Source organism: Elephas maximus, chromosome 10 (assembly GCF_024166365.1).
Source record: "Elephas maximus indicus isolate mEleMax1 chromosome 10, mEleMax1 primary haplotype, whole genome shotgun sequence".
NCBI classification, from domain to species: domain Eukaryota; kingdom Metazoa; phylum Chordata; class Mammalia; order Proboscidea; family Elephantidae; genus Elephas; species Elephas maximus.
In genome coordinates this window covers 107,795,614-107,807,636 of record NC_064828.1, presented here as the reverse complement: position 1 = coordinate 107,807,636, position 12,023 = coordinate 107,795,614, and the positions used below count along the sequence as shown (strand labels likewise).

Below are 12,023 nucleotides of genomic sequence, written 5' to 3'. Positions count from 1 at the left end.
ATTGTAGTATTAAGAAAACCATTGTTGTTGTCACTAGCTCCATACAGTAGGACCCAATTCATGGCAACCCCAAGCACAACAAAACGCACGTTGTGATTCCTAAGGTTTTCACTGGCTGATTTTCACAAGCTGATCACCAGGCCTTTCTTCCAAAGACAGCCATAGATAATACATAAATAAATGCGGCATGACTATGTCTCAATAAAACTTTATTTACAAAAAATGCAAGGCAGGCTACAGTTGGCCTATAAACTGTACTTTGCTGAACCTTGGCATAAGGTATTCGGAAAAGTGCCAGAAAGTAAATTACATTTAAATTGGGCATTGAAGGGGAGAAGGATTTGGCCAGGGGAAAGAGCAGGGGAAGGGAACAATAGAGGAAAGAGTGTGAGGAAACGCTAGAGGTGTGAAAGAATGCGGTATGCTGAGATTATGGCTCGTGCATACCTGGGGCATAAGATACCAGACAAGTGGAAGGAATGGTAGAAAATGAAGCCAAAAACACGGTTTAGCCCATATCTGTGAAAACAGAGTGTGGGGCTATGAGGGGGAAGAAATTAAAGATGATGCCAAAGTTTTTAGTTTGAATGCCTGGGGGTACCCCACCACTAAGGACAAGGAAAGTCATTCATTCACGTATTATGTATTACATTTTTACTCCTCTGTTTCATCACATTGCCTAAATAATTACTCTGTAACATCCACACATAACTACTGTCCACACTGCAATAATCTTAAGAGATTCTCTCTCCTAGTTCAGAATAACCAAAAAAAAAAAAAAAAAAACCAAACCCATTGCTGTCGAGTTGATGCCGAGTCATATTGACCCTATAGGACAGAGTAGAACTGCCCCCATAGAGTTTCCAAGGAGAACCTGGTGGATTTGAATTGCTGACCTTTTAGTTAGCAGCCATAGCTCTTAACCACTATGCCACCAGGGTTTCTAGAATAGACTGATAATCTAAGTAAATATAATCCTAGAATTACACAACTGAGTTTTGCACCTAGGTACTTTATATTTACCCCTCCACATTTCACCTGATCAAAATGGCTAACGTTCACTGATATACTAATGCCCAGCACTAGTCAAGGGTCTAGTCATATATTAGGTAGAGCAATTAATTGTCTGCGATTTGATTTTACATTAAAAATACTTCCTTACCCATCCCCACTCAGATACACCATCCCAATTTCTTCCCTCTCCCCCAATGGCCATATTTCTAGAATTAAAATAATAATTATTAGATACACAGGAACCTCAGGGGGCAGTGAGTTTACATTAATGAGGGAGAAACAACTCTGAAAAAGAGGGTAAGAATGGTTGCACAACTCAAAGAATGTAATTAATGTCCCTAAGTTGCACCTGTAGAAACTGTTGAATTGGTGTATGTTTTGCTGTGTATATTCTCATCAACAACAACAAAATCAAAATAAATAACATTCCCCATAAAAGGTCACTTAAAAACGCTACCTTGCATTTACAGTACATAACACATGGGAAAATACCGTTTTCAGAAGCAAAGATGTATCTACATGAAGACTTACCTGTGTCAAAAATGTCAAGCAGATTAACCAAAGTTTCAAAGGCTGCAAGCCGCACACTGCTGCCTTCATCCCTAGATAGTTCTATTAATTCGGGGAGCACCACACTTTTTGTAAGTTCTGTCCTGCACAATAAGCAATAGAAGAAAATAAATTAAACCAATACATTTGCAGCAAGAATCTACTATGAACAAGTCACTGGCTAGGTGCTATAAATAATATGAAAAGTCACAAGGATACTGCTCCTGCCCTCCAGAAGCTTGCAATCTGGCTGGGAAAATATGATACAAGAAACATCAATAGTAATTTCACAATTACTTACATCAATTCCACTTTTCCAACAATAATATTGTTACCTTTGAGATCTTAATGATTAGGAATTTATACTAAATTTTATAAATTATAGTTTACTATTTTAAGCAACTACAGCAAATGACCTGGACTGATTAGAAAGACTTACCAGTAGCAATTGTAGAAAGCCAAATTAGATCTTCTCACTATGAAATCTGTGAGAGCCAGAACTCGACGAGACTGCCTTGTTTTTCTGGGTCCCACAAGTTTTCCGCCTTTGAAGGGTGCAGTCTTACCACTTTTCTATTGATCATTTTAGTGGAAAATATTTGAGTTTTCCTTCTCTAACAGGCTTCTGCCTTTACACAGGTTCCGGCTTTCACAGGTTTTACCGTATCTAGATTTCTGGGGATAAATTATTTTTCCACCCGCCTAAAACATGACATTACAGTAAACAAATTTCTAAACAGAGGAATGAGACATGGCACTAGATGTTCCCCCCACAAAGAATGAAACATAATATGAATGCGTTTAGCTAAAATAAAATATTTATAATACAAGCATAAGTGGTTCTTACTCAACATCTTAATTTGTTTCTACTTACTCATCATGGTAAGATGTCGTTACAATGGCATACACTGTGACAAAGAGAAGGTTTATGATGTGACCAGGTGTTATGGGTACGAGATGGAAGATATCATGCTTTGGCATCTCTACTGAAAATCAATTGAATATATATGTGTGGCTTTATTTCTAGAATCTCTGTTCTGTTCTATTGAGTCGTATGTCTATCTTTTAAACATTATACTCTCTTCATTACTGTAGCTTTATTATTAATCTTGAAATCAAGTAGTGTAAGTCATTTGCTTTTTCATTTACTGTGGGTATTTTAGGTCATTTACATTTCCATATCAATTTTAGAGTTGGTTTTCCAATTTTGATTAGGATTGCATTGAATCTCTAGATCAATTTGGGGAGAACTGACATTTAACAGTACTGAATCTTCCAATCTACAAATATAGTATATTTTTCAATCTATTTTTTAAAAGTTTCTCTCAGGATTATTCTGTAATTTTTCAGCACATAAGTCTTGTACATGTTATAAATTTATTGTTAACGGGATTGTAAAAATTTCATTTTCTAAATATGTGTAGCTAGTATATAAAAATACAATACTTGTCAACTTGGTTAGGCCATGATTCCCAGTTGTTCTCCATTTCGTGATTGTAATTTTATGTTAAAGAGGACTAGGGTGGGATGGTAACACCCTTACTAAGGTCACATCCCTGATCCAACGTAAAGGGAATTTCCCTGGAATGTAGCCTGCACCGCCTTTTATCTTGCAAGGGATAAAAGAAAAGGGAAGCAAGCAGGGGGACTGAGGACTTCATACCACCAAGAAATTGGTCTGGGAGCAGAGTAAGTCCTTTGGACCTGGGGTTCCTGCACAGGAAAGCTCCTAGTCCAGGGGAAGGTTGATGACAAGGACCTTCCTCCAGAGCCAAAAGAGAAAGCCTTCCCTTTGAGCTGATGCCCTGAATTTGGACTTCTAGCCTACAAGACTGTGAGAAAATTAATTTCTCTTTGTTGAAGCTACCCACTTACTGTATTTCTGTTCTAGCAGCACCACATGCCTAAGACACCTAGTATCCTGAAACTTTGCTAAATTCATGTATTAGTTCTAGTAGATGACTGAGAATTTTCAATGAAAACAATGATGTCATCCAAATAGAAATTGTTTTACTTCTTCCCTTCAGGTCTTCAGGGATTTTGGTTTTTTTCTTTTTTCCCTTGTCTTATTTCAGTGGCTAGAACCTCCAGTGATGAGAGCAGACATTCCTGCCTAGTTCTGATCTTAGCAGCAGGGAGCATTCGTTATTTTACCACGAAGTATGATGTCAGCTGTAGGTTTTTCATACATGCCCTTTATCAGATGTAGAAACCTCCCTTTACCCCTAGTTTCCGAAGAGGTTTTATCATGAATGGATGTTTAATTTTCTCAGAAATTGTAGTGGGAGGATTTTTAGGTTACCTTGTTTGTCATATAGGCAGAACTAGAAGTCTGATAAACTTTTTCAAAAGTATAAACTTTCTTTGCAATTTGAGTGCTATATATACTCCTCCTCTCTCACTCTGAAGGATCTTTTTGTGTATCTCATGTTTGTTGCTTTTTTTTCTCTGTAGTCATCTTTGAACAAGGAGAGACCTGTTCAATAGTTGTTTCCCTGTAATGAATGTGTATGATCTCTTCTTAATAATTCGTTGCCGTCAAATCGATTCCAACTCATAGAGACCTACTGGATTTTCAAGGCTGTAATCTTTATGGAAGCAGACTACCACATCTTTCTCCTTTCAGTCAGTGGCTGAGTGTTTTAACCACTGTGCCACCAGGGCTCTCTTCTTAATATTATTCCCGATTAACTGATTATTCTAAGAATCCTTCTCTTTGACTTTAAGCTGGTATAAGATCCATAGTTAGCTTTCTAGTGTTTTGTGCTTTTACTTAATATGGATATGCTATGAATATGGAAACCCTGGTGGCATAGTGGTTAAGTGCTACAGCTGCTAATCAAAAGTTCAGCAGTTCAAATCTACCAGGGGCTCCCTGGAAACGCTACGGGGCAGTTCTACTCTGTCTTATAGGGTTGCTATGAGTTTGAATCGACTAGATGGCAATGAGTATATATATATATATTTTTTTATATATATATATATGATATGAGACTATGACGAGAGTCTTGATTTTGCTTCCCATTCATCTTACTAATGAATAATGGTGTTCATTTCTATTTAAAGTTATCAGTAAGTCATCCCTTGCCAGCTAGGGCAAATGCAAAATTACAAATTCCAGACTATATTGCTCTTGGACTTCTTCCTAGCACTCCTCATTTCTAAGTACTTTAGAACAGGACTTAGTATAGTAGTGGGGATACTGTTCTCTATCAGACTAGGAATAAACCCTAAAGTTATCTTTTCCCGCACCCTTTGCCCTACCTTATGACCTTATCTAGCCTTGATTGCAGAAAGTTCCTCCTACTAGCTATCAAATCTTCAACAAAATTCCTAGTACTAAAAAAATTAACTGTGTATCTCTTGAGTTTTATGCATTTGTCAAAAGGAAGATAGAGAAAACGACCCAGGCATTAGTAGTTTTCAGCCATCATAACAATGAAAGTCCTATTAGTATGTTCTTAATAGGATACTAAGAACTCAAAATTAAATAAATGTACATATAATCAAGCAAATTAGTTTAAGTGGATTCTAACTTAAGTTAGATAGCTTCTTTCTAGTTTTGTTTTGTAAATTAACCCTTAAGCAATAATCCTATATTAATTTTCAGAGGAATAATCTGAAAACACTTGCTCTACCCATTTGTGAACAGTGGCAAACTATAAGATGACACGAAACAGAAGGCAGGAATATAACAATATATTCTCCTAATAGGATCTGATCCTAGTGGAGGAGCACAGGCCTAGGCAAGATGGCATTCATTATGGTCCACAATGATCCCAGGAGTTAGCCTAACCTATCAGTATGAAAGTAGTTCTGAGATCACAATAAGAGAATTAAAGGATTAAGCTTCCAACACAATACTTACTCTAAAGAGTACTATAAATCCTACTTAGTAACGGTGAACACAAAACAGAGTGCACTACTATGCTCTGAACCTGTGACATTCTAAAGCCTTCCTGAAGCCTTAAACATTGGCCCAGATTAAAAACAAAATTAACAAGGGTACAAATGGCCACAATCTGATTGTTCTTGCTTGTGAAACAAAAAAAAACAGGTGAAAAATCACTGCAACTTCTACTAAAATACAACAGATTCCAATGGTTTTATACCAATTTAAGATTCTTTAGCAAAAAATGGGTATATAATAACAAAAATCTGTGTGGGCGTGTATAGTTGTTAACTGCTATCAAGTTGGTCCCCAACTCACGCGACCCCATGTGTTACGGAGTAGAGCTGCTCCATGGCGTTTTCTGGGTTGTACTCTTTACAAAAGCATTTTGCCAGGCCTTTCTCCCACAGAGGTGCTGGATGGGTTCAAACTACCAACCTTTGGGTTAGCACTTGATCAGAAATCACTTGCGCCACCCAGGCTCATATACCCAGGTCAGTTTTTTATAGTGAAGAAAAGAGATTGGCTGCCCTATGTCTCTCCTTCTTGAGCTTCATACACCAAAGGGTAAACAGAGCAACAAGGCAGACAGTAGAAGCTTGGAGTCACACAGGAGACACAGAAAAGCTTCCTTTAGAATAACCACATCTGACCCAATACTACAGCTGCCAGTCAAAAGAAATGCCACAGCCATGTTCCAACCATGGCTTATGCTGGGACATTTTCCCTTCTTTGGTCTAGGTATTTGGAATTAAAACAAAGTAACTAAGGTTAGAAGAGAAGAAATTAATGTTAACAAAATGCCTATCACCATGTTAAACATGTACACTTTTGTCTCTTAATCAACAGATACATCAGGAGGTAGTGGTTGTTATGATCATTTTTACATGTCATGTAAAGTATAGGCTTTCAGTGGCATGCTTTCATGAAACACATGAACTGAATATACTTATCTGGCAATCCAGAAGTAAGCATGTGTCAAAAGGCTCTGCAAAGTATACTTACCCAATGCCCTGAGCTATGTTTTCCAACTGCCGACACATACAGGATCGAACTTCGTATTCTACATCTTGGCAGAGTGACTTTACCAGCGGAAGTATTTCTCTTTTAATGCTGAGGGAGGTAAGGAAAAAATATGTAAGTGAGTGAGTCCTTTGGAATAATTAATATTTTCAAACAATTATCAAATATTATTTTACCTTAATAATAATAAATATACTTCATTGTAGAGGTTTATAGCTTACAATGTATTTTTATATATGTTATTAAATTTATATGGCTTCATCAACTAATAAATTGTATATACGGCTGGATCTTTTTTAAAATAATGGTTCATTTTATAATTGCAATTGATAAACAGCTAAAATAAAAGACGGTAGCAAGTGGAATGTCTAATTCTAACAACCAACAACCAAATTATCCTCCAATTTTATACTTCACTCTTGTGTTATAATTATACAACACTCCCTTCCAGTTGGTATTTATCATCTGGACAGAGAATAACTTATAAATTACAAATACTCTCCATAATATCTCAAAATAAGATAAATTATTCAAAATAAGGAACTCAAAACAACAATTTAAGAAAGCAGAAATTCTATATATGTTTACCAATTTTTGAAGTTTATACAATAATGCCATTTTATTCTCAAAGGTACGCTGCGTATAGGACAGGGAAACAGTAAGATAAAAAATAAGAAGAAAATCAACCTCATTAACTTTCAAAAGCCATGAGATTGAGAAGAAATGCATCTGAGTAAGTAGGCTTCTGTCAGAATTCTGTAAAATTAAAACAACTAAGCTTTTATGCAGTATGGAAAAATATAAACTTAATATAAATGTTAATCATAGAGTCATTTTAAATTGATTTAATTTAATAAGATAGACAAGAAATTACATACAAATACTCACGTAAGGGCATCAAATTTGTTGGTTAATTTTCCTAAAATTTTACAACTAACTAAACGAGACTGCACTGTTTGGGATAGTTGTGCCTTGGAAACAAGTGGATTCAAAATCTAAAAAGAGAAGGTTTAGAGAGCAAATTCACAAAGTTTTATACATTTTTGACACTAATATCAGCTATTTTCTTCAAAGAATATTACAATATCCTAAATGTTTTTTAAAAACATGAATTATAATTTGAGGTACATGGTGATTCATACCTTGGATGATCTTTTTTGCTTTCTGGATTATTAAGGTAAAGATGATGACAAATCACACAATTAAAAACAATGAGGAACCAAAATAATTGAATTAAAGCTTATGGAGAATTCTGCAGTGATCTGTATGAGTATTAAGTATAATTTTGAAACACACATTTTCAAAAGAAAAAGGCAAATTAATTGCCAGATGCCTTGAATTTTATTTTTATTTCATATAGATTAATTTTACATTTATCCTAAAGGGATGCAAAAGATTACAGCTTCAAATGAATTCTATTAATTATCATTTAAATACAACAACCCCAGTCTGATACTATATTATGTATATGCTGGGCACTCAAAAAGGCCCAAGTTCTAAAATTCTATGGCTCTAATAAAAGGGTCAACTGGTTTATTTCCTTTCAGCAAAGTAGCCAGAATTACTGACTGCATATTGATAAATATAATTTAAAATTGAAAGATTCAAAATAAAATGTGTATTTAAAATCTTAAAAATCACATTTTAAATAATTAGATGGCATTTTAGAGTAAAAATTACTTTCAACTGCATAGTGGTCTTCAAAATATAGAAATAATACATATCTACATTACAGTCAATGCTCATATATATATAATCATCCAGCTGTTTGGCATCAATTACACCAATAACCTTACAACTGGATGAATCTTCCCATTTTCAAGCAAGTATTTGGCACCGTGATAGAATCATAAACTATGAGGATAAAGACACTTAATAAAATCCTTAGAGAACACTTTACTAACTGTTTGTTTCAACCATGACATATCTGAAAAGAAAGACACATGAGGGAGGCAAAAACACTGCATTAGAAGATAAATTTCCTGTCCATTTTCCTACTCATCTTAATTTTCTAAAACCTTTAGAGAAGGGTATATCCAACACTGTTGAAAATTTAAAGACAAACAGAGAAAAGTACTTGCAACGAATATAACGAAGGATTGAAAATGTTAATAGTATATAAAAATAGTAATGAAAGGATAGGATCAAACAATTTGGATCAAACAATTCAAAAAAAAAAAGAAATAGGTCCAGTTTAAGTATAATATATAGAAAAATATTCAAGCACATAAAATATTGCAATTAAAATGTAATTTCGTTTTTGGTCCATCAAATTAAATTAGAATATTCATTGCTTATAAAAGTCCAGAGAAACAAATATTCTCACATATTGCTGGTCAAGAGCCTTAAGAATGTTAATGCTCTCTAACCAGTAATTTCCCTTTCGTGGAAGCTACCATTAAGGAAATTATCTGAAAAAAAGAAAAAGCTCTACAGGAATGTTCATTTATACCTTTATTTTGATAGGCAAATACTGAAAACAGGCATAATGTTTAACAAAGAGGTAAAGCGGTTTGTAGCCATTACCAAATGAGTTTAAAATAAATAATTCTAAGTGAAAAACAACCAGATATAAATTCAGTATGATCACTACTGTGGCAAACAGCAACCATATACAGAGAAAAAACTCCGAAAGGAAATGCAACAGAATGCTCAAAGTGGCTGACAACATGCAGAACCATGGATTGTTTCTCTTCTATTTTCTGTATTACTCAAATTTTCTACAATGAGTATGTGTTGCTTTTGGAATGGGAAATAACTACTCTTTTTTTTAAACACCATTTTGGAAAGAAAGAAAGAAAAAACCCTAATGACCGACATTACTATTAACCGATATGTATGGTATATTATTATTACCTCATGCCTTAGGGTTTCCTTTGGCAATGCTTCTATTACAGACAGAAGAGTTTCCAGCCATGCATTACTGACACCTGATAGACACAGATATAACATGCTAAATTAAAGGGCTCACAAATTCAGTTTCAACTCAGCCGTTAATAGCTACAATAACAATGATTAAACGAGAATCGTTATTTTTACTGATATTCTAAAAAGTTTCTCTCTTTTGTCTTAGCCAACGTCTAGAAAAATTACTGGTTTGTACTTAAAAAAATAATATTTGGAGTGTATCTAACTCAAACAGTGCATTTTTATTGAATGATAATACTATAAACATAAATGCTGTAAAGCAAAAAAAAATAATAAGGAAGTATACTAATCCTTAGGTGAACTAATGGGTCTTCAGCTTTCAGAGATACTGAACTTTGAAGTTTTTAGAAAGAGACAGCCATGGCTATTTTCAGTCACAGCACTGACCAACTCTCTGCCAGCATGGTCTCATTCAGTTCCTTCATCAGGCTAACAGGATTCAAACAACATCATAGCCCACATACAGGAAACAATACGGAAGTGTATAATGAACACGCCAGTCCCCTTACCTACATCCCTGTGCTCCAGATGCAGTAGAATGACTTGTAGGAAGGAGTGGGCATAGGCGTGAATTGACACTGATTCTTCCTGTAGGATGGTCAGAAACGACGCTGCAGCCGCTAACTGCATTTCCACCCCTGCAACACGCAGGACTTCCTGTAATCACAAAGCTTTCGCTAGTTACACAGATGAGAGATCCGAAATTACCGTTTTCAAAAAATTCATGTTTATATAAACCAAAATCATTAATATAAGACCTTATAAGATATATACTTCCTCTTATTACTTTAGTTAAGAAAACTATATTAATCTATTGTTCATTTTACTCACAACACCACATAAAATTTAAATGTCTTAGGAATTTATAAAATAAGATAGCATTCCACGTGCTTTACTGAATGAAAAATATAAACAGTACATAAACATTTAAATGATAGACTAGGTGTTTTTGATATATCTCAATTTCTATTTTGCTGACTGTATTATACAGTTTGTCATCCTACCCAGCACATTAACATCAAAGCCCCAACAATCACATGTGATTGCATTATTTTCTGCTTCAAAAAACAAATACTGTCAATTCTAATACAAAAAAGCAATACACTTAATACAAAAAAGCAATACACTTAAGATTGCAAAAATAGGTTTATTTTCCCCCTTTAAACAACTAAAAAAAAAAAAAAGAATATAAATTACCATGATAGAAATTGTTTTTAAAAGAACTTTTTAAATATCAGAATACATTTTTTTAAAATGATACTCAGTAATCTCCATTCCTCATGCAAAGAACTGTAAACTGCATATGCAAAGTTAAAATCTACGTTAGAAAATTAGTTTTCTACATACCAAAGAGACCAGAAAAAACCCCTAAAAACCTATATTAACAAGCCTCAAAGATATTACCTATATTTCTCTAGAAGTAAGCACGTGTGTGTGCGCGCACGTGCACACACGCACGCACATGTAATAAAATAAAGGTATCTTAAAGTATTGCTTTGTTTAATCAACTATGGCAATTATGAAAATTTCCCCTATATGTCTATTTTATAAGTTATATAGTACTATTAATTATAATAGATGAGCCATAAAACAAGTTTCACGTCTGTGATCTTGGGAAAATTAACCTTTCTGAATTGTTACCTAATATATAATATGTGTATCACCTTCACAGAGATTTTATAAACATTCCAATAAGCTACTATATATGAAAGTACTAGAAAGGCTCTAAGTAAATCATTCAAACAGAACTTTTATGACTTACCAACTTATTGTGCAAAATGAGCATTTTAATAATGACCACTGTACATCCAACTCTCTCCTCTCTATCTAACCCTTGGGAATCTCAAACTTATCTTGCCCAAAACTGAACCAATCTCTCCCCCAGACCTGCTCCTCCTACAATCCTCCTCATCTCAGTAAGCAGTAAATGGCAACTCTACTCTTCTTGTTGCTCAGCTCAAAAACTTTGGAGTCATCCTTAACTCTCTCCATTCTCCCAATCAGATGATCAATGCATCCCAAAGGCTCTACATTCAAAATATATCCAGAATCTGACTACTTATCACCTTCACTATAACTACCCTGGTCTAAGCCACCATCATATCCAGTCTTGGATTATCCCAATAGTCTTACCACTAGTCCCTTGCTTCCATCATTACTCCTCTACTAGCTATTCTCTATACAGAAGCCAGAGAGCTTTTTTTTTTTTTTTTAAATAATTCAGATCATGTCACTTCTCTGCTCAAAACCCTCCAGTAGTTTCCCATCCCACTCCCTCCCTCTTTCCCCAAATGTACACATGGCTGGCTCCCTGACTTCTTTCAAGCTTCTACTTATATAACACTTTTTCAGTGAGGCCTTCCCCGATCACCCTGTCTTAAACTGAAAACCAGCCCCCTGACCCCGGCACTCACCACTCCCATTACAGGTTTATTTATCTCCATAGCACTTACCATCATCCAACATACTACATATTCATTTGTTTATTGTCTATCTCCCATAACTAAACATGAGCTTCATAAGTGCAAGAATTTTTATCTGCGTGGTTCACTACTATATTCCCGACTCCCAGCACAGAGTAGGCATTCAGTAATTACTGAATAACCAGGTATCTCTT

General features: G+C 34.9%; 1 protein-coding gene across 4 annotated transcripts in view; it reads right to left on the bottom strand.

Moving 5' to 3' along the window:
- The window catches only part of PPP4R4 (protein phosphatase 4 regulatory subunit 4), a 131,727-nt gene that overhangs the window by 62,400 nt on the left and 57,304 nt on the right, over positions 1 to 12,023 (bottom strand). For all 4 annotated transcript variants that reach the window (XR_007518876.1, XM_049897779.1, XM_049897780.1 and 1 more), the window contains 5 exons: positions 9,916 to 10,063; positions 9,335 to 9,408; positions 7,367 to 7,473; positions 6,461 to 6,568; positions 1,546 to 1,667 (listed from right to left, as the gene is read on the bottom strand). Coding sequence is in view for 3 of the 4 variants with exons in the window: in XM_049897779.1 (XP_049753736.1) it covers positions 1,546 to 1,667; positions 6,461 to 6,568; positions 7,367 to 7,473; positions 9,335 to 9,408; positions 9,916 to 10,063 (559 nt within the window). In the remaining variant the exon portion in view is untranslated. The remainder of the gene's footprint in view (positions 1 to 1,545; positions 1,668 to 6,460; positions 6,569 to 7,366; positions 7,474 to 9,334; positions 9,409 to 9,915; positions 10,064 to 12,023) is intronic.